At 42.2% G+C, this 24,207-nt stretch overlaps 1 protein-coding gene across 1 annotated transcript; it reads left to right on the forward strand.

The window, feature by feature from the left end:
- The first annotated feature begins 10,272 nt into the window (after positions 1 to 10,272).
- LOC124255339 (extensin-2-like) lies at positions 10,273 to 19,826 on the forward strand. The gene is made up of 3 exons (XM_046689234.1): positions 10,273 to 10,409; positions 16,757 to 17,407; positions 18,032 to 19,826. Exons 1-3 carry the CDS (start codon positions 10,273 to 10,275, stop codon positions 19,824 to 19,826), a joined length of 2,583 nt encoding a protein of 860 aa, XP_046545190.1.
- Positions 19,827 to 24,207: the final 4,381 nt, after the last annotated feature.

A 24,207-nucleotide genomic window follows, 5' to 3' on the forward strand; every position in this document is an offset into this window, starting at 1 on the left:
AATGTGTTAAAAACAGGGCTAATTATACATGGACAGATTTGTCTTCTGATGATAAAATTCTTATAAGTGTTTCTCCTGTAGGTTGATGCACTTCATGTTGAGCAACTCATAATGCGACAACGTTAACGTTTACGTCATTCCGAAAACAAGGACGTATTTCAATTCGCTTTTTTTTATCTTCGACGTAACAGTCTGTACAGGAAACCATGAGCAAATCACAATCAGTTTCGTAATACAATCTCTCCGCATCTGCAAAGCCATCAACCTGTGAGGTAACGTGAACCTCTCCGCCCACACCCTCCATTGTACACAGATTGTATCCATTGTCATACCCACAATTACGCGGTAGAGGTGTTTTATGTGCATGAAATTGATCGCATACAGGTACGCGATACACATATGAAGCAATCGATAGAGGTACAATGTGTCATATGACGCTATACACAGATTCTGTTACAGACAGCACAAGTGATAATAACCTGCGGGTTACTGTAACATTAATTGTCAAATAATTAAAGTTACAGTCATAAGATTAGGTCATAATGCTAAAAGTTTGAGAAAAATATCCTTCTAATTAAATGGAGACTCATCTGAATTTATTGCCAATGCCTGCAATAAATGGTAAACTGTAAATATTGATTTTGTATGCTAAGTTTGCACTTATAAAAAGAGGTTACCCTGCTACCTTCTAAATACAGGCGTATTAAAATTTGTGCCAAACATAAAGACGTAGATTGAAATATGTTAAATACATGTTATACATGTTGAATTTGTCGCTTAATAAAGGACCAGTGAAGATCTGGTTTAGAATTGATCTTCAGTAACCCATGTTTGTCATAAGAGGCGACTGAGGGGATCGTGTGGTCAGACCCGCTGACTTGGTTGACACATGACACCGTATCCAAATTGCGTAGATCGATGCTCATGCTGTTGATCACTGGGCCGTCTGGTCCAGCTTTGATTATTTACAGGCCGCCACATATAGCTGGAATACTGCGGACTGTGGCGTAAAATTAAACTCACTCACTTAATAGCGACAAACATCGATGTACCCAACAACACTTGTTTCTTCGTCGGACCAAAACAGGTGATGACCAACGCTGAAAATGATGAAGTTCAAGGATGACGGCATTGGGTAATTGCTGAAGTTGTTGTTTATGCGCGAGTCGGTACAGGGTCACAATGCCGTGACACAGTCACATCGAGACCACGTTGCCAGTGTTCCCGTGTTGTCACTCACCCACAAACGGGGGCGGTATGGTAGCCTAGCGGTTAAAGCGTTCGCTTGTCACGCCGAAGACCCGGGTTCAATTCCGCATATGGGCAAAATGTGTGAAGCCCGTTTCAGGTGTGCCCCGCCGTGATATTGCTGGAATATTGCTAAAAGCACCGTTAAACCGTACTCACTAATACTAACTAGCACATACAATCGGCGGGCGGACGGCGATTCTACATTGTCGAGGTAGTCGCCTGCTGCTAGTTATTCTCACAACTTACCATGCAGGTCCTGTCAATAATGTGTTTGACTGTCAAGTTTCTAGGTTGAGGCATTACATAACCTGGTACAAGGTCGTACATTTTCACGTAATATCTGTCAACTAAAGCTGTTAATTTGCGCAAATGGACGCATAGGTTTATGATTACATAATGTGATAATAAATGGGAGATATTTGTTCGCTCTAACCTGGATCTGCTACAGAGGGTGATTCACAGAACATTAGAAGTGAAGATACGAGTGAGTGAGTGAGTCAGTGAGAGACCACGGACGTTCAGTTAAAGACTGCCCCTTTCGAAGCAAGCAAAATCTGGTACAACCGACAGCAAGGTGATAACGGTTTTATGTGATTACAAAAGAATGTCACCGGTTAACTATTTATGAATATTCATTCTTATGCTAATTTGTGTGTGCAGTTGGGTAACACGTGCCATAATACTGTGGAACCCCGATTATCCAGACTCCAGCTATCCGGATCCTCACCTATCGGAATATGTACACGAAGATCGACATCTATAAATATGTTTCAACGGTATTTCATTTGCTGCACTGCAGTGTTCCACTACCAGACATCGACCACTCCTGAGGACATTCGTTTTTCAAATTATCATCAGGTTTATTCGCAGTTATGAGTCGTGAGGTGAGGTGAGATGGGGTTCACCTTACATTCCGGCTAACAGCACGTCCATAGCGAAGTGCATCCACGTGCAAGCTTGTACACGTGCGGAATTCTGACGATTTGATGGTGCTAGATAATTGAGATGTATTGAAGTCGAAGTTTTACAGGTAGATACACAACTAAGCCCAGACATCACAGGTTATGTAACATGTGCGACAATGGATCTATAGAAAACGAGTATCATTTCCTTTTAGTGTGTACTGCATACAGTTCCTTGCGCACTATATATATTCCTGCCAAGTTTTACACATACCCTTCTTTGTCAAATAACAATATATTGATGACCTCAAACAATACCTTTGTCATCAGAAATGTAGCAATGTTAATTATTATGCTGTAAAGCACCGCCAATCATATATGGCTGCAAACATTTAATATTTGTATTATGGGCCGATGGCCTACATACACTCTGCGAATAAAGAATTTGAATTTGTGAACAATAGATATACCATTGGAACACAATATACTCACTCCTGGCTCACTCGTTCTGGTTAAATCTGTTTAAGTCGACTAATCCGAGGAAGATAATTATACTGACTGAGTTTAGTTTTACGCCGCTTTTAGCGATATTCCATCAATATCACGGCGGGGGACACCAGAAATGGGCTTCACAAGTGGTACCCATATCGGGAAACGAACGCTTTATACACTAGGCTACCCCAAAGCCACAAGATGATTATCACAAATATCATCTAATAACATGCAATTAAACATCGTTGTGTCGAAGTTGTGAAGTAAATACTTCTAGTTATCAGGGGTCCGAACAATAAAAATAAGGAATGGGTTGAGACGCAGGCTTTACTTCGAGATAACCGCAAGAACAACGCGTCAAAGCTCGACAAAACGGTGTGTGCATTTGGATATGACGCGGCCAGGGGACCGAATCAAGACATTCCGTAGTTGCATTCGTTATTTTCAGGAAAAAAATAATCTACTTTATCAGGCAGACATTTGCTTTGCCATACACTTGCCATTCTGTCAAATGTATTAAACTTGTCTGGCAATGTTCCAGTGTTATCGGCGTCCGTGACTACACAGAGCCACGTTGTATATTACGTAGACAGGTGTAATCTCAACTCTAACAAACCTGAGACACTATCACCATAAAACTGTATATTAATGTTGGTCATGTTGGGTACACCCACATACCTGGACAGTGAATCAGTTGAAACTTACGGAATTTGACTATTTGTTGAACCTTGTACGAACATGTGTCACCCGTGAAGATCCGGGTCAGAATTGGTCTTCAGTAAAACATGCTTGTTCTAAGAGGCGACCGGGTTGTCAGGCTCGCTGATTTGGCTGGCACATGTCATCGTGTCCCAATTGCGTAGATCGATGCTCATCGATGATCACTGGATTGTCTGGTCCAGACTCGATTATTTATAGCTGGAATATTGCTGAGTGCGGCATAAAACTAAATTCACTCACTCACCAACCTGTGTCATGCTTGAAATTACACTTTCTCAATAAAGTACAGATTCTAGTACTTTGGGGGTTATTCCCACTGGGATTCGAACCTACACTCTCAGAGTCAGGCACCTAATCGCCAACACACAAAGTCAGCGATCTAGCCCACTGAGCCACAGGAATGGAAGTCGACAACTGGTCGTCTAGATCTAGACAATTGTGTAATAGAAGCGACAAAACTCGTTCCACATTCATAAGAAATCTCTGCTAAAAGCAGAGTCGATTGTACAATTGTGACTATATCATGAGCATATATTTCAGCAGCATTACATCTGTATGATGCAACTGAGATATGATATGATGAGAGTGAGAGCCAACTGAGATACCGTACAGCAATTTAATATGGATACACGCTTAATGCCGAGTGTCTAGCTTGATTGCAAAAACAAGCACAGTAAACAACGGTTGTACCAAACACGCTTACATCGAACTGACAGATATAACAAACCGTCTTTGGTGCTGCCTACGTCCAGTTTGAGTCAAAATGCGAATATTTGTGGTGTCTTTGAGATCGATATAACCGTAGTTTAGTATACCATATATTGACTTGTTTGGGTATGACTCAACCAGGGGATCGAACAGTTGACCTTCCTCTACCAAGAAGACATTCTCGATGGTCATTATTGAATAAGACGCTCGTGCCTTTGTTACCATGACAACTGTAGTGTTTGTGTCCTTGTCAGGTATTTAGTGTCAACGCCTAGATCTCCATGGAAACAGAACAGTTTGAAGTTAATCTTATAGTTTGTATGCATTTGTTTTGATCGATATAATATCAGCTACCGTTATAAAACCCCAAGGGATTATGGATATAGTCACCCACCGATCTAGCGATGTCGTAAGAGGAGAGAAACGGGTGGTCAAAGTCGTAAACGTGGTTGTGTGAAATGTCACCATTATGACAACGTGGCTCATAATACCATCACTGGATTGTCTGGTGTGGACACGATTATGTACGGGCAGCTGTCATGTATCCAGAATAATGCGGAGCAAAACAAGAAACAAACTTAGATTTCAAATCACTGATCACTTTTACGTCCAACATGTTCAACATTACTCTGTTCAATTACTGGTGTTCGTGAGAAAGTCGGTTATTTTGAGAAGACGTGATGTATGGGTTGAGAGTCTGAAGAACGCTCCGTCATTCCTGGAGATAAATAAGTAAACACGGTGAATTTGTGTACACTCAACACGATTTCATATCATGTTCATAATTCTGTTTGAATATTGTCGATGCAAGGTTTAATCTCTGTCCGCCAGTGAGCGCTGATGTCACCTGAGGCACGACATTCAGTGGGAAGACTTTGATCCTTAGGCGAGACAGAAGCCTTTGATTGTGGGTTCGAATCTCGAATGAGCATGTGTCTTGGTACCCCTGTTTCAAATTATATATGTTTAAGACCAGAAAAATGAAATGCTATTAAAAGCCGGGTTAAACTGAATCCCCATGCTCAGTCAACCTTAAGTAAGGCAATGATGTACAATCATGTATATTCTTAATTGTACGTACATGTATTCGTTAAATTGAGGAGTCTTGGGAGAACAATTCCCTAACACTCACTGTTGGGCGAAGGATCGACTAATTTGGTGGTATGGCTCTGCCCCATGATAGCAAATGGCTTGCGTGTTCCAGACATGAATTTTTTTACAGACGGACCTAATATGCTTTGTTTGTTATTTGTTTAACGCAACACTCGGCAATATTCCAGCCATATGACGGCATTCTGTAAATAATCGAGCCTGGACCAGACAATCCAATGATCAACATCATGAGCATCGATCTACGCAATTGGAATAAGAGGCGACTAACGGGATCGGGTGGTCAGGCTTGATGTCTTGGATGTGCATAACCCTTATCCCGTTAGTCGCTTCTTACGACAAGCATCGATTGCTGAAGGCCGGAACTTCACGGGTCGTAATATACTTGTCAATGGAAGATTGTTCAATGTGCCATTGAGCACCACACACCACGGAACTGACTTGTTACATTCAAACCCAAAACGCACATTTCCATTGCATGTATTCAAAGAGTTCATTGAATTTTGATTACATCATCAGCACAATGTCGTGGTAGCCCGGTATCAACCATAGTTTATAGCGATTCAGAAATTCATGAAATGGTCACGACAGAATGACGGACGTCTTTCTGTTGATGATGGAAAGGGATTCTATTTATAAATGACTTCCAAATAGAGATGGTGCTAATTTAATAAATTTGATAATGAAAATTTAACCATCACTAATTCATGCAACAATATGTCAAAAGCAATGTATGTAAATTTGTGAAAGTATGAGTATTGCGTAGGAAATGAATCATAAGGAATTTGTGTACACTCAACATTATTTCATATCATGTTGATTCTTTGTTCATATCATGTGAAAATTGTCGATGCATGGTTTAATCTCTGTCCGCCAGTGAGCGCTGATGTCACCTGAGGAACGACATTCAGACTTTATTCCTTAGGTTGTAACCTACAGGTCCTTCCTGTAGAACTGTAATTTCTTTTGTAAAATGTCTGTAACCATGAAACGTAAATTTGCGTCGAGAAAAGCAAATTTCTTGATTTAATTGAAATGTATTTGATTTTACGATGACTTGGATTAGTTATATGTTATGCGAATGTTTATTATTATTTTTGAAAAGTTTAAACTTAAATATACTTTAAAACTTAAAACCCATGACGAAATGTTCTTTAGTTGTCACTGGATAAATTGTCTCCAACATGATATTTGGATCTGAAATGAAACATAATCAAATAGCAGTTCCTCAGCCTATAGTACACGCAAGAAATAACGTGTATCTGAAACGGTGTATACACACATATATAAACGCCAATATAACACAACGTCACGAAAAATGTTCAGGTACATAGACGTTAACGTGCCCATTATCCACGTTTGACACAAATAAGATTCAGAATATGTCAACCATGTAACACACCGTATTGGTCGATTTATTCTTTGACATCGGACTCCAAGACAAAACGGCGTTCTCACTTGAAAAGTTCTAACCGTCATGATCTATTTTGAAATGTACAAGAACGTAATTTTGTGTAGGCCTGGAAGAAGTGGGCGTGAAATAACACTTATACACCATAGACATTAGAAATACGATACCGATGTATAACTGGCTACTTTCTTATCCAGATGTTTATGTACGTAGTGTCATTTGAGATATAATGTGTTTTTCTACTGATCTATTCTTAAAAGTCTTTCTCGTAACGGAGAACGTCATTCAAAGATTTATATACATGCGTTGGAGAATCAGTGTTATGTATGGAATCCTAGTAGGGACATTGTCGCATTGTCGTACAATTTGGCGACATTTTGCTTGTTTTTGTGAGGGCGACAACGCGACAACGCGACAATGTCCCTTCTAGGATTCCATAATTATACAAGTTCAGGGAAAACAAATCACGACACATACTGCTAAGTATGTGTTATTTAACGCACATTACCAGAAACCAATCCATCTCAGTTACGACATCCTCTGTCAGTGCTATTTTCCATAAGAATGAGTTTTTATTCTGATGTTTTGACACTGCATCGACGTCAAACCGTTTCTTTCTGATGAAGCTTATAGGAGTTACTATATATATGTCATGGAATCAGCTTCTGTTTTCCAGAAAGTTATGAATGTACCGTGTAATAAGCTCTAAATGTAACATTACGTATAGTTTGCACGTGGTGTAACATGAAATAATATATTAGAATCGGCGGGCGTCTTGGAAACAGAAAGTAATTTAGCATTGAATAAATTCTAAATGTAACTTAATATACCAAAACAAACACAGATTTTAAATGTAACATACATAAATCACATTTGCATGTTACATAGAGCGAATTTTCAATGTAACATAGTAAAAGTTTTCATGTATTGCAGAATCCGCGTTTAGTATACATAAAATGCATAAAATCAGCGTCGGTGTGGCTTGGAAACATTTGGTTACTCATTTCATTAAATCTTTTAAATCACATTTGTTTGATCAGGTTGGAGCCATAAGCCATCATCCTGATCAGTACAAGTCTTGTTTGATGTACAGCGGATTTGGTGTATTTGGATCTATATAATCTTTTGACAGCTGGTAGCTATATATAGTCAGTACAAGTCATTGTAATTATTCAAAACACGCGTTTCCCTAACTAATTTTATTAACTATATATCACCGCGTACTGTAGTCCCGTGTTGGAGATATAGTTGAAATAGAACTGTTTACATGACGAACTCGTTATTTTCAAATATCATCATCTACCTATGACATCAGCTGTACGGAAACACTATTTCCCTTTCCTATGACATCAGTTGTACGGACACACTATTTCCCTTTCACATCAGCTGTACGGACACACTATTTCCCCATGACATTAGTTGTACGGACACACTATTTCCCTTTCACACCAGTTGTACGGACACACTATTTCCCCATGACATCAGTTGTACGGACACACTATTTCCCTATATATCAAATCAGCTGTACGGACACACTATTTCCCCATGACATCAGCTGCTGTACGGACACACTATTTCCCTAATATATCACATCAGCTGTACGGACACACTATTTCCCCATCACATCAGCTGTACGGACACACTATTTCCCTAATATATCAAATCAGCTGTACGGACACACTATTTCCCAATCACATCAGCTGTACGGACACACTATTTCCCTTTCACATCAGCTGTACGGACACACTATTTCCTAATATATCACATCAGCTGTACGGACACACTACATCAAATCAGCTGTACGGACACACTATTTCCCAATGACATCAGCTGTACGGACACACTATTTCCCTAATATATCAAATCAGCTGTACGGACACACTATTTCCCAATGACATCAGCTGTACGGACACACTATTTCCCTAATATATCAAATCAGCTGTACGGACACTCTATCTTTTTCAATATCACCAACTACATCGACACATCATACGATCAACACTATTGATCAACTACACTTCTCCATTATATCAACTATACTGACACTCTGTTCCCCTTGTCATCAACTGTATGGACACACTGTTTCTCCCTATAAACCATATGGACATACTTTACCAACTCATCAGCAATATGGAAACAATGTTTCTCAATATATTCAACTATGTTAACACACTACGTATCTAGCGCATCAATTCAGGGGACACACTAATCTGTATATCATCAAAAATTGGACACACGATTTCTCTTCATCATCAACCACATAGACATACTATTTCTCTATATAATCATACCCCAAAAGTCTTTCATTATATGAACACCGTATTCCTTATCATCAGCTATCGAGTATGCACAGTTTCGCAATAGTTAAGTGACCCTGTTTGCATACTTGACCTTTGTGGCTGAGTCAGTGCCGTCGCTGAGTCGGGCACCTGTTTGACACCTGTAGCGGTTATCTTACAGAAGTTCACAACGTACCCAGGTGTCATTGATAAATCATTTCAATATAATTCGCTGACTGACAGAAATGAAGACTAGATAATGATCCATATGATTGGAACTTGCAATATATTATGTTAAACTATATTCATTCTTAAATGCCTTAGTGAGTGAGTGAGTTAAGATTTAAAGTCACATCGGCAATATTTCAGCCATATCGTGACCTTAAATGCTTTAAATGCAGGGAGTCACTTTAATACATATTAGCGTGAGTTACAGATGCACAAAGGCTATGAGCTACATGAAACACGTCCCCAGGCAATGAGATTTTTAAAAGTCTCTGATTTCATTTAAACGTTACAAATCATTGTTATGCATTGATAGAGGGATGCGTAAAACTAGCATGTACAATAGGGGTGAGTTCTGGGGGTATTTGTCCCGTCGTGTCACTATACAGAGAGTGAGTTTGGTTTTACGCCGCAATATTCCAGCAATATCATGGCGTGGGACACCAGAAATTGGCTTCACACATTGTACCCATGTGGGGAATCGAACCGGGTCTTCGGCGTGACGAGCGGACGCTTTAACCACTAGGCTACCGCACCGCCCCTGTCACTGTACAGGCTATGCCTCGCCGTAATAGAGTCACCGCACCCCTTAGAGACGAAACACCAACAAACTGATTCATGGACTAAAAATATACCTTTGGATTAACTATTCACGTTCATACTTGCCGCTGAACTGAATAAACATATTTAAACAGGATCTGCGTACGCAGACTGTCAAAGTACACTGTCCTTACGCACATAGTACGGGGTCGTGTCGAATCAAGGGTCACATGCGTACTTAGGGCTGTTTATTATTGAGTGTAATACACCCGGCGTGCCGTGGTAAAATCAAATCCTGACCTATTTAAATAATAATGTTAAGCGAATGCATACCGTTATGCGTGTGAACATGAATGATAAAGTAGTTCATGTAGAGACTGAAAATGGATCACTGAGACGATTAGCACAGTGAGTTCGCATATATGGAGTATGTACCTACCCTACTTTCGCAATGTTAAGTACATTATCGCCAAGGGGAGGCCAAGGGGAGGCCCAGGTGCTCAGCACCAGGTGTGTGCGAGTGTGAGAAGGGAATGGGTGGGGTGTGACTGGGTGGTGGTGGTGCTTACAGAAGGACAGGTACATATGTACTTCGTTAAAGGTGAGACTGAAGTGTTGTACGGGAGGTAGACAGATGGAAGGAGAGAAAGAAGGAATTGGTGGGAGGAAGAGGGATCTGGAAAGAGAGAGACAGATGGAAGGAGAGAAAGAGGGAATTGGTGGGAGGAAGAGAGTTGAGGAGAGATGGAATGAGAGCTGGAGGAGAGAGAGGTGGAAGGATGAGAGAGAGAGAGAGAGAGAGAGAGAGAGAGAGAGAGAGAGAGAGAGAGAGAGAGAGAGAGAGAGAGAGAGAGAGAGAGAGACTGCTGAAAAGGAGTAAGGGAAAAAAAAGATGAAAACAAGTTTGAACGTACATCAGACAAATGCAACCCAGGAAGGAAACATGATTCAGTAGAAATGTTACAGAGGAAAACGACTCGGGAAATGAGGCAATGAAGCTGATTAATTTGTAAAGTGAAGCTTCCCGTTCAGCCACATAGCAGACATATCACAACGAGGAACACAAACAAGTCACATGTGAGTCTCCACGTGACGGGTGAGCTGACAGGCCACCTGCAGAACGGCCAATCATCCCGCAGAAGCGAAGGGTGCGGCATAGCGACGGTTAGTAAGAGGAAGAGACAGCAGAGTTGGTAGTGAGAGTGGCTAGTGGCGGTGTGAGAAGGGGATATAGCTGTGTGGCGTTCAGCGAGTAAGCGGGTAGAAAGAGCAGTTTAGTGTGAGGAGTGTGAAAAGGGAGACATAGGCGTTTGGTATGGGAACTGGTAGGAAGGAGATATAGGAGAGTGGTATGGTGACTGGTAGGAAGGAGATATAGGAGAGTGGTATGGTGACTGGTAGGAAGGAGATATAGAAGAGTGGTATGGTGACTGGTAGGAAGGAGATATAGAAGAGTGGTATGGTGACAGGTAGGAAGGAGATATAGAAGAGTGGTATGGTGACAGGTAGGAAGGAGATATAGGAGAGTGGTATGGTGACAGGTAGGAAGGAGACATAGAAGAGTGGTATGGTGACTGGTAGGAAGGAGATATAGGTGAGAGTGGTATGGTGACTGGTAGGAAGGAGATATAGGAGAGTGGTATGGTGACAGGTAGGAAGGAGATATAGAAGAGTTGTATGGTGACAGGTAGGAAGGAGATTTAGGAGAGTGGTATGGTGACAGGTAGGAAGGAGATGTAGGAGAGTGGTATGGCAACAGGTAGGAAGGAGATGTAGGAGAGTGGTATGGTGACAGGTAGGAAGGAGATTTAGGAGAGTGGTATGGTGACAGGTAGGAAGGAGATATAGGAGAGTGGTATGGTGACAGGTAGGAAGGAGATTTAGGAGAGGAGTGGTATGGTGACAGGTAGGAAGGAGATATAGGAGAGTGGTATGGTGACAGGTAGGAAGGAGACAGGTAGGAAAGGAGAGTGAGGTATGGTGACAGGTGGGAAGGAGATTTAGGAGAGTGGTATGGCAACAGGTAGGAAGGAGATGTAGGAGAGTGGTATGGTGACAGGTAGGAAGGAGATATAGGAGAGTGGTATGGTGACAGGTAGGAAGGAGATATAGAGAGTGGTATGGTGACAGGTAGGAAGGAGATATAGGAGAGTGGTATGGTGACAGGTAGGAAGGAGATATAGGAGAGTGGTATGGTGACAGGTAGGAAGGAGATTTAGGAGAGTGGTATGGTGACAGGTAGGAAGGAGATATAGGAGAGTGGTATGGTGACTGGTAGGAAGGAGATAGAGGAGAGTGGTATGGTGACTGGTAGGAAGGAGATATAAGAAGAGTGGTATGGTGACTGGTAGGAAGGAGATATGGGAGAGTGGTATGGTGACTGGTAGGAAGGAGATATAGGAGAGTGGTATGGTGACAGGTAGGAAGGAGATATAGGAGAGAGTGGGTATGGTGACAGGTAGGAAGGAGATATACGAGAGTGGTATGTTGATTGGTATTAAGGAGATATAGAAGAGTGGTATGGTGACTGGTAGGAAGGAGATATAGGTGAGTGGTATGGTGACAGTTAGGAAGGAGATATAGGAAAGTGGTATGGTGATTGGTAGAAGGAGATATAGGAGAGTGGTATGGTGACTGGTAGGAAGGAGATATAGGTGAGTGGTATGGTGACAGGTAGGAAGGAGATATAGGTGAGTGGTATGGTGACAGTTAGGAAGGAGATATAGGAAAGTGGTATGGTGATTGGTAGAAGGAGATAAAGGAGAGTGGTATGGTGACTGGTTTATGTGATGAGTGATGAGATATAGCCAGTTTATGTTGTGAGTGTGAGTGATGAGATATAGCCAGTTTATGTGGTGAGTGATGAGATATAGCCAGTTTATGTGGTGAGTGTGAGTGATGATATATAGCCAGTTTATGTGGTGAGTGTGAGTGATGAGATATACCGGTAGATAGTTTATGTGGTGAGTGTGAGTGATGAGATATAGCTAGTTTATGTGGTGAGTGTGAGTGATGAGATATACCGGTAGATAGTTTATGTGGTGAGTGTGAGTGACGAGATATAGCTAGTTTATGTGGTGAGTGTGAGTGATGAGATATACCGGTAGATAGTTTATGTGGTGAGTGTGAGTGACGAGATATAGCTAGTTTATGTGGTGAGTGTGAGTGATGAGATATACCGGTAGATAGTTTATGTGGTGAGTGTGAGTGATGAGATATACCGGTAGATAGTTTATGGAGAGTGTGATGTGGTGAGTGTGAGTGATGGATATACCGGTAGATAGTTTATGTGGTGAGTGTGTGAGTGATGAGATATACCGGTAGATAGTTTATGTGGTGAGTGTGAGTAATGAGATATAGCTAGTTTCTGTGGTGAGTGTGAGTGATGAGATATACCGGTAGATAGTTTATGTGGTGAGTGTGAGTGATGAGATATACCGGTAGATAGTTTATGTTGTGGGTGTGAGTGATGAGATATACCGGTAGATAGTTTATGTGGTGAGTGTGGTGATGTGATATACCGGTAGATAGTTTATGTGGTGAGTGTGAGTGATGAGATATACCGGTAGATAGTTTATGTGGTGAGTGTGAGTGATGAGATATACCGGTAGATAGTTTATGTGGTGAGTGTGAGTGATGAGATATACCGGTAGATAGTTTATGTGGTGAGTGTGAGTGATGAGATATAGCTAGTTTATGTGGTGAGTGTGAGTGATGAGATATAGCTAGTTTATGTGGTGAGTATGAGTGATGAGATATACCGGTAGATAGTTTATGTGGTGAGTGTGAGTGACGAGATATAGCTAGTTTATGTGGTGAGTGTGAGTGATGAGATATAGCCATTTTATGTGGTGAGTATGAGCGGTGAGATATAGCCATTTTATGTGGTGAGTATGAGCGGTGAGATATGGCCAGTTTGTGTGGTGAGTGAATACCGGTAGATAGTTTATGTGGTGAGTGAATGGTGACATTTGGCCAGTGTCTGTGGCGAATGTGTGAGAGTTGGGATATAGCAATTTTACATTTATATAGTGAGTGTCAGTGTTGAGATATAGCTAGTTTATTAAGTGAGTTTGAGAGGTGAGATATAGCCAGTTTATATGGTGAGTTTGAGAGGTGAGATATAGCCAGTATATACGGTGAGTTTAATAGGTGAGATATAGTCAGTGTATATGGTGACTTTGAGAGGTGAGATATAGTCAGTGTAGATGGCGAGTTTGAGATGTGAGATATAGTCAGTGTATATGGTGCGTTTGAGAGGTGAGGTATGGCCAGTTTATGTGGTGATTTTGAGAGGTGAGATATAGTCAGTGTAGATGTGAGGGTGACAGGTGTGTCATAGTCAGTGTATATGGTGCGTTTGAGATGTGAGATATAGCCAGTTTATGTGGTGAGTTTGAGATGTGAGATATAGTCAGTGTATATGGTGAGTTTGAGAGGTGAGATATAGCCAGTTTATGTGGTGAGTTTGAGTGGTGAGATATAATTTCTAAAATCTCTCACTGTAATTAAGAAGTTATTCATCCATACATTGTTATCCTTCCCCGAAATCTCAAAACGGCATTTAGAAGTGATACACATAAATGAGAACATTTATGAATATCAACTCCTAAATTATGAGGAACATGACGTTTCGGACTACGTTGCTACGCCTTCATCAGGTGAAATGATGAATGATAAAGGAATAGGCATACACGGAAATGTCGTGTTCCTCACAACACAGAAGTTGACATTCATAACTTTTCCCGATTATATAAATAGTTGGGTGTACATTTGTCTTAATTTTTAAAAAAATTCACTATATTTTTACATATTTTATTCAAATGGTAACATACTTCATTGTTGCTGACATTCCTTGAACATATTGGAAGTCATCTTTATTGAACACCCGGTGTCCTTATAAGATAAGATGCTTCTGATGTAGGAATCATACATTGGACTCGGTTTGTAGCACAGAAATCTTACGGAAGGGTTTCCTGGTGTTGGCCCTATCGTTAGCTCACATCAAATATGTCAGAATACTTGAAACACGTTTCTGACATTTATCACTCATGCCTGCCGACTCTGTCAGGTGGCCAAAGGGGAATAACTCTGTCTCTGAGCATTAGAATACACCAAGCGTCTATAAAATGCTCAAAAGCAGCTCAAATGCTGAACACGCAAGTGATTTATTTATCGGTTACGATCTTGTTGCCATAGCGACGGCGTATAATCCTGGCAATGAATGTGAATATGATAGGAAAGAATGTGATAGGAATGAATGTGAATATGGTCTTGTTGCCATGATAACATATGATGGATAGACAGAAGAACGGACGGACGGACGAATAGACAGACACATGCTGGGTTTAAAAAGCTAGCCCACTGAGATACCAACCCGCACCCTTAAATGGATACCATTTTGAAATAAATAACCGGTTTGTATGGCATGGCAATCAGGCAATGTGTTGACAGCACAAAAACGAATAGTCACCGGTAGCCAATTATATTAAGAGTCAAGAACACCATTGTGGGTAGGGGGAGACCTGAACTTATGCAAGATATCGACGTTTAGCAAAACCCTGGATCAGGGTCTGCTGTTGACAAAACACAGCAACATAGTCCAGGTCAACCGGGTTCCGGCCGAATCAACCATGTTCGACATGGACATGGTGCCAGAAATGAGACCATTAGAACGTGCCCTAGCTGTATCGTGATGACCTTTAAATAACTGACCCTTTGCCAGGCAAACCAGTGGTTGATAACATGACAGACAATTCACCTTGGTACAACGTTACTTGGTCACATAGTCATTGTAACTACTCATGTTATCGGCTTTTACGACAATCATGGAACCGGTGCAGTCCAAGAAACCCAAACGAAAGTTATTAGGGTTAAAGAATGTGTAATGATCACTGATCTCGTATCTTGCCCCATTACAATAGTTCGTTTTCGTCTTTCACTACAGAACCTTTACGACATGCATTGTACTTCTGATTTACAGGGGCAGCAGGGTAACCTAGTGGTTAAAGCGTTCGCTCGTCACGCCGAAGACCCGGGTTCGATTCTCCATATGGGTACAATGTGTGAAGCCCATTTCTGGTGTCCACCACCGTGATATTGCTGGAATATTGCCAAAAGCGGCGTAAAACTAAACTCACTCACTCTGATTTACAGGGTCAGTACGGTAGCCTAGTGATTTAAGCGTTCGCTCGTCACGCCGAAGACCCGGGTTCGATTCTCCAGATGGGTACATTGTGTGAAGCCCATTTCTGGTGTCCCCCGCCGTGATGTTGCTGCAATATTACTAAAAGCGGCGTAAAATTATACTCACTCACTCTGATTTACACATATACCTAGTTTCGACTTAATATAACAACAGTTAATACAGCATATCCAACACGGCGGTCTGTAATTGATGGGGATTGAGCCATATAATCCAGGTAATAAGCATCAAGCTGGCACTTTGGATACGATGACATTCAAACGTCCTCAGTACGTACACATCAGCAGGACACACATCCCCAGTATGTATACCCCAGAAGGACACACATCCACAGTACGTATACATCATCAGGACAAGAGGACAACCCTCCCCCAGTATGTACACGTCTGAAGGACACACCCCACCCAAGTACGTATACATCAGAAGGACACACATCCCCAGTACGTATATGTCAGAAGGACAAACGCCCTTAGTTAGTATACGTCAGAAAGGCCTCCATATAGCTGGAATAGAGCTGAGTGCGGCGTTAAACAGTAACAACCACCAAAGGGACAAGAACTAGTTTTATACATGTATCGATAATCATCAATACTCTATCACTACTGGGACATCTACCCCGCACTGTGTACTAAGGAAAACCCTACTTATATACGGGACAACACCCCGCATTGTTTACTGGGACAACAACCCAACGTCGTCTACTGGGACAAGACTACCATATTGTCTACTGGGACAGCTGTCCCCACCTTATCCACTGGGATAACGCCCTCATCTTCTGTACAGGGGCAACACCCCCACCTTATCTACTGGGACAACACCCCCACCTTATCTACAGGGGTAACACCCCCACCATATCTATTGGGACAACACCCTCACCTTATCTACAGGGGTAACACCCCCACCTTATCTACAGGGGTAACACCCCCACCTTATCTACTGGGCAACATCCCCACCTTATCCACTGGGATAACGCCCTCACCTTCTCTACAGGGGCAACACCCCCACCTTATCTACTGGGACAACACCCCCACCTTATCTACCGGGGTAACACCCTCACCTTATCTTCTGGGACAACACCCTCATCTTCTCTACTGGGGCAACACCCCCATCTTATCTACAGGGGCAACACCCTCCCCTTATCTACTGGGGTAACACCCTCACCTTATCTACTGGGGCAACACCCTCACCTTCTCTACTGGGGCAGCGGCCTAACCTTCTCTGCTGGAGCAATACCCCTACCTTATCTACTGGGGCAACACCCTCATCTTCTCTACAGGGGCAACACCCCCGCCTCATCTACTGGGACAACCCCCTCACATTCTCTACTGGAGCAACAGCCTAACCTTCTCTACTGGAGCAACACCCTCACCTTCTCTGCCGGGACAACACCCTTACCTTCTCTACTGGTAGAACGCCCTCACCTTCTGTACTGGGACAACACCCTCACCTCCTCTACTGGGACAACACCCCCACCTTATCTACTGGAGCAACACCCTCATCTTTTTTGCTGGGGCAATACCCCAACCTTCTCTACTGGATCAACACCCTCACCTTCTCTACTGGGGTAACACCCCCACCTTATCTACTGGGACAACACCCTCACCTTATCTACAGGGGTAACACCCCCACCTTATCTACAGGGGTAACACCCCCACCTTATCTACAGGGGTAACACACCCACCTTATCTACTGGACAACACCCCCACCTTATCTACTGGGATAACGCCCTCACCTTCTCTACAGGGGCAACACCCCCACCTTATCTACTGGGACAACACCCCCACCTTATCTACAGGGGTAACACCCTCACCTTATCTTCTGGGACAACACCCTCATCTTCTCTACTGGGGCAACACCCCCATCTTATCTACAGGGGCAACACCCTCCCCTTATCTACTGGGGTAACATCCTCACCTTATCTACTGGGACAACACCCTCACCTTCTCTACTGGGGCAGCGCCCTAACCTTCTCTGCTGGGGCAATACCCCTACCTTATCTACTGGGGCAACACCCTCATCTTCTCTACTGGGGCAACACCCCCGCCTCATCTACTGGGACAACCCCCTCACCTTCTCTACTGGAGCAACACCCTAACCTTCTCTACTGGAGCAACACCCTCACCTTCTCTACTGGAGCAACAGCCTAACCTTCTCTACTGGAGCAACACCCTCACCTTCTCTACTGGAGCAACACCCTCACCTTCTCTACTGGGGCAACGCCCTCACCTTCTCTACTGGGACAACACCCTCACCTCCTCTACTGGGACAACACCCCCACCTTATCTACTGGGGCAACACCCTCACCTTTCTACTGGGGCAACACCCTCAACCTTCTCTACTGGGACAACACCCTCACCTTCTCTACTGGGGCAACACCCCTCACCTTCTCTACTGGGACAACACCCTCACCTTCTCTACTGGGACAACGCCCTCACCTTCTCTACAGGGGCAACACCCCACCTTATCTACTGGGACAACACCCCACCTTATCTACTGGACAACACCCTCACCTTCTCTACTGGGACACGCCTCACCTTCTCTACTGGGGCAACACCCTCACCTTATCTACTGGGGCAACACCCCCCTACCTTATCTACTGGGACAACCCACCCTCACCTTCTCTACTGGGACAACACCCTCATCTTCTCTACTGGGGCAACACCCCCACCTTCTCATCTACTGGGCAACACCCTCACCTTCTCTACTGGGGGGCAACACCCTCACCTCATCTACTGGGGCAACACCCTCACCTTCTCTACTGGGACAACGCCCTCACCTCTCTCTACCTCTCTACTGGGGCAACACCCTCACCTCCTCTACTGGAGCAACACCCTCACCTTCTCTACTGGGACAACACCCTCACCTTCTCTACTGGAGCAACACCCTCACCTTCTCTGCTGGGGCAACACCCCTCACCTTCTCTACTGGGACAACGCCCTCACCTTCTCTACTGGAGCAACACCCTCACCTTCTCTGCCACCCCTGCACCCTGGGGCAGCACACTTCTCACGACACCCTCACCTTATCTACTGGAGCAACACCTCACCTTCCCTCACCTTTCTACTGGGGCAACACCCCTCACCTTATCTACTGGGACAACGCCCTCACCTTCTCTACTGGGGCAACACCCCCATCTTATCTACTGGGACAACACCCCACCTTATCTACTGGGACTACACCCTGATCTTCTCTACTGGGGCAACACCCCCGCCTCATCTACTGGGACAACACCCTCACCTTCTCTACTGGGACAACGCCCTCATCTCCTCTACTGGAGCAACACCCTCACCTTCTCTACTGGGACAACGCCCTCATCTCCTCTACTGGAGCAACACCCTCACCTTCTCTCCTGGCACAACGCCCTCATCTCCTCTACTGGAGCAACACCCTCACCTTCTCTACTGGAGCAACACCCTCACCTTCTCTACTGGGGCAACACCCTCACCTTCTCTACTGGGACAACACCCTCACCTTCTCTACTGGAACAACACCCTCACCTCCTCTACTGGGACGACACCCTCACCTTCCCTACTGGAGCAGCACCCTCACCTTTTCTGCTGGGGCAATACCCCTACCTTATCTACTGGGACAACGCCCTCACCTTCTCTACATGGGAAACACCCCCATCTTATCTACTGGGACAACACCCCCACCTTATCTACTGGGACTACACCCTGATCTTCTCTACTGGGGCAACACCCCCGCCTCATCTACTGGGACAACCCCCTCACCTTCTCTACTGGAGCTACACCCTCACCTTCTCTGCTGGGGCAATACCCCTACTTTACCTACTGGGACAACACCCTCACCTTCTCTACTGGGGCAACACCCTCACTTTCTCTACTGGAGCAAGATCCCCGCCTTCTCTACTGAGACAGCAACCCCGATTTCATTATTGGATAAAAGTCCCCTTTATCCCCCGGCAAACCTTCTCAACGATTTTCATCGTCTTTGAATTATGCAAATTATGCCAGAGTAACTAGACGTGTCTACGTACGAGTGTAATCTCCACTTATAACGTGCTTTCCATGCCCAAACACAATCAGCACCTGACTGCTCCTGGGGCAGAAGTGGCGCAGGCGTCTAAGGCGCCTTAATTCGTTGTACAAAGTTGCGTGTGCCAGACGTGCCAGAATCCAATCACCGAGAGTTTGAATCCCCGTTCTAATTAATAATATCTCAAGGTTTGCCAGTACCGTACGTGCTCGCTGGTTTCACTGAAGTGGTAAAACTCAAACACCCGCAGTGTATCGTGTTTCGGAAGCATCCATTGACCTGTATCTGTTGGGTGGGAAGATTTTCAAAATTAATGTTTCTTCAGAAATACGCCCCAAATGAATAGTTTGTTGGTAGTGGTGACAACGACGAATAGTATGTTTTCTGGAAATTACTGAAAAAGATAACCTGTTTGCGTTAACAGAGGATATGAATAGATTATTTGATGGTTTTCAGTAAACAAATAGTTTGTTGGATACAGCTCTGGATAAAGGAATCGATTGTTTTCACCGCCCATATCCAACCTCAATATAAATCAAATATATGCTTCCGTTCTTCGTGCTTACTTCGTGCTTACTTCGTGCTTATCTATCTTATTACTGTGCACAGCTTCATTCTAATTATATATAACGTATACCATCTATATACACTGTGTGGTTCATTGTATCATATGTGTGATAAATATGGTCCTTCTGAAGCGCTCGTTAAATCACACACTAAATGTTCATTTCATAGCATTCTAGCATTTTTTGAAAAGAAACGTCAAAATCGGGGAAGAAATCCTTGAAACGGCACCGATCCAGTTTTCCAATAATTCGTTACCCTGGTTACGACAAAGTCTCAGTATAAAAATAGACACACTTTCATGTTTGGGGAAGTGCACGTCCAAGAGAGAATAAGAATAAGAACATACCCACATTTGATTTCATTTCACCTTAATGAACGATATATACTGTGTTTAGTATTTCAGCTAACACCAGAGCGACTCCTTGCTGATTATTCAGCTATATACCTTACGATAAGTAATATGCAATTTGATTTCAAATGTAAGATAAATATGTTCATTTACATGGTATAACTATTCTGTCAGTCGCTTATTCTGTGTATACTGCAGATAGGGCTATTAGTCCGGTTGTATTAACGTTATTTCTGCTGGTGTTTTGCTTAAATTAAAAACAAGGTCATACAGAGTTCAATAGACGATCAGAGAGAGTTGGCAGTCGAATCCGAGGAACTTAATATTTGTCAGTTTCCGTCGCTGTTTGCTTTCATGTTTTTCTGTTTTCTAATGAAACTTGTGAAAAAATCATGGCCACTATTGAAATTTTAATTTGACGCATGGAAAATAATAAAACGTTAACTCACATCTTCTTTGAAAATACATGACTTTAGGTTTTGCATCGTCAGTTTAACCTTTGATTTATTCCATCGGCCCTAAAATAACAAATTGAATAATATAAAATTGTCGTCCAAGGATTACGAGATAATAAATTACCAGATGCGTTGCATGAAGTGATTGGTAACAAACACGAGAAAAGTCCGTTGTAATCAGAAGAAACGTTCCTCCTTGATTTTCAAAAGACATTTCGATGTTTTTGATTGAGATTGTGATTGATTTAGTGGTTGGATATTGGCCCCATCCAGCTGTATAATTCAAAGCCTCTGATCAACACGTGCATGGTTTGACATACATCTAAATAATGCTGACCTCTGTGTTCCCAATATTGAAACTAGTATTTTGGAGTTCCAGTAAAAACTATAACAAATAAGTTACAACAAATTGCCGATTTTGGAAAAATTTAAAAACTAACAGACGCAATTTCTTAAAAGCGCCATACCATGCAACCTTTGACATTTGTTTAAAAGACGTGTATTACCAATCGGAAAAATTCTTATATTTACGTAAATGTTTTTACATTGGTTAATTCCCATAACACTTTTTTGGTTGTGATTTCAATCTAATGTTTGTTGTGCATGTGTATTTCAAAGGTGTTTTCAAATATTACTCAGTGTGCTCAATCGACATTCACACTGATGTCATAAATATGAATATGTCGTGGAAGTTGCTCATAATATCAATCATTTAACGACAACACATGAATATTAATAAGACTAGAAACCTAGATACACGAGGATATTTTGTCAGTTCTAAAATAAGTCACTATATGACTACTGGGGTCCCGCTTCCTGAAGTACGTTGACGACACTTGTGACGGGTTACTACGGATGCCCAGGTAAAGAGTGAGTGAGTGAGTGAGTGAGTGAGTGAGTGAGTGAGTGAGTGAGTGAGTAGTGAGTGAGTGAGTGAGTGAGTGAGTGAGTGAGTGAGTGAGTGAGTGAGTGAGTAGTGAGTGAGTGAGTGAGTGAGTGAGTGAGTGAGTGAGGTTTTTTAGTCACACCAACGAAGATTTATACATGCATAACACATGAAGTTATTGCAGAACCTGTCAACAAAGGACAATCAAACAACGTGAACATCACAGACGTAGATTTTAAACCACAGATGATATGACGTATTACGAGATTACTTATGAAATGGTATCACTTTAATGATTTATCTGATAACTACGTAATAAATAGTTGGGATGTGCACACGAGCACACAAAAGCCTGACACATACCTCTGAGTCAGTCTTGATGCATGGTTATACAATTAACGTTAAACATAGAACATGTGTATCAGTGATCAGAGGTGGGACAAAAATCATAGAGCAGTTAGAGACTACTTCAGTCAGCACGTAATCAATATGCAAGTGGCCGTGTAACCTAGATCCCACCCAAAAGCTGACATGATCTATCGGGGAACCCTCTAAATGAATAATATCAGTGCCATGAGGCTACAGCTGTTATATGCAAATTAAATAGTAAAGTTTGTCCATCCTATCATTTAAAGCCCATAGGTTTTGGTGTCTCTGTGGTGCTCCATAAACGTGATGAAACACATGGGATCGATTGCAATACTGGAAAAAAGAAACACATGAAAAAAACATAATTATGTATCTATTTTTGCGATCATTCTCAGTAATCCAACATCCCTTGGCATCGAAGGTAATTTAGCGTTTGTTGTTATTCAGCGAAATATTCTAAAAACACAACATTTCTCATTTTCGACGAAGAAGACAATAGTATACTGGAATTGAAACCATCGATTCTATGATTACCACTTTTTGACATTACTCGCACTAGAGGGACTCTCTAACATCAGCTGCTCGGGAACCTGTTTGCTGCATCTGATGCAGTCTGTTGATCACTTTAAAGGTTGTTCAGTTCGCAATGCTTTGCTATGATCCTTTTCCTTGGTGGCGAAGCGAGCAACAATTGATATCGATTTGAGCTTACTTCAAAATGCTGACACAGCTCTCATTATCGTACCATAGGGTACATTATATGCCCTCCATTTCTGATATATTATGATTTATAAAATACATTATTAAAACAATTCAGTTTCTGTAAGTTGATACTTTTGTTATTTCGTATTGTTTCAAAAACTAATGAACATACTCAAAGAAGTCTTCGCGCCTTAACTTAATGCCCAAATTTCACGAAGGAAACTAATGTCCTTGAATTATAATCACACGTTTATATAACATAGGTAATCGTTATTCAGTTGATACATGTCCGTTGTCATTTGTTAGGTCAGCATTGAAACATATTGTTTCTTAATTTAATATGGCTTCACCAACGAAATTCAGAGTGTATTAACCAGAGCTCTAACTGAATAAATGCCACATACTGCTAGCTCTATGTGGTGTATTAACACCACAATAATCCACGAAGACAAATTTGACGGACGAATTTCGTTTGAGTTTTATCGATACCATAAGAACACGTCTAACATTTTAGTCTATCTTAACAGTACCAATGGTCGAGAATGTAATACAGAAGATCAATTCGGATTTGAGGGACAGATACTTTCATATTGAGTGCGAGGAAGGAGGTTGGCTTGTATTTTATCTATTTTGAAAGGGACTAAATACCTAGATACAAAGCCTATTGTTCTACGATAACTTACAATCTTATATTCTGATTGTTATGTTTCTAGACTTCATTACCGCAAAATGAAAGGTTATGGTCATTTAAAAAATGTTGTAACGTTCAATATAGAACAAACTATATGTTACATCCAGTAAGTATATACTTCCCCTTCTTCATGTTCCATTATGCTTGACAACGGTACAAGAATCTGTATCGAAACGTCGCACTCGCGAATAAAAAGACGTTGTTATCCATAAAGTTTGTTCTATATTGTACTTCCCAACTTCTAAAATGCCAGCACTCACGAATAAAAAGAGGTTGTTCTATAAAGTTTGTTCTATATTGTACTTCCCAACTTCTAAAATGCCACTCAAAGAAGTGTTGTAACGTTACA

The sequence above is a fragment of the Haliotis rubra genome, unplaced genomic scaffold, assembly GCF_003918875.1.
Source record: "Haliotis rubra isolate DU_JTF1 unplaced genomic scaffold, ASM391887v1 Scf6, whole genome shotgun sequence".
Lineage (NCBI taxonomy): Eukaryota > Metazoa > Mollusca > Gastropoda > Lepetellida > Haliotidae > Haliotis > Haliotis rubra.

Coding starts and splice junctions, on each gene's coding strand:
- LOC124255339 (XM_046689234.1), top strand. CDS start 10,273: ATGGAAGGAGAGAAAGAAGGAATTGGTGGGAGGAAGAGGGATCTGGAA. Junction 10,410..16,756: donor GAGAGCTGGAGGAGAGAGAG/GTGGAAGGATGA, acceptor CCTTATCTACAG/GGGTAACACCCCCACCTTAT. Junction 17,408..18,031: donor CCCTCACCTTCTCTACTGGG/GTAACACCCCCA, acceptor TCTCTACTGGAG/CAACACCCTCACCTTCTCTA.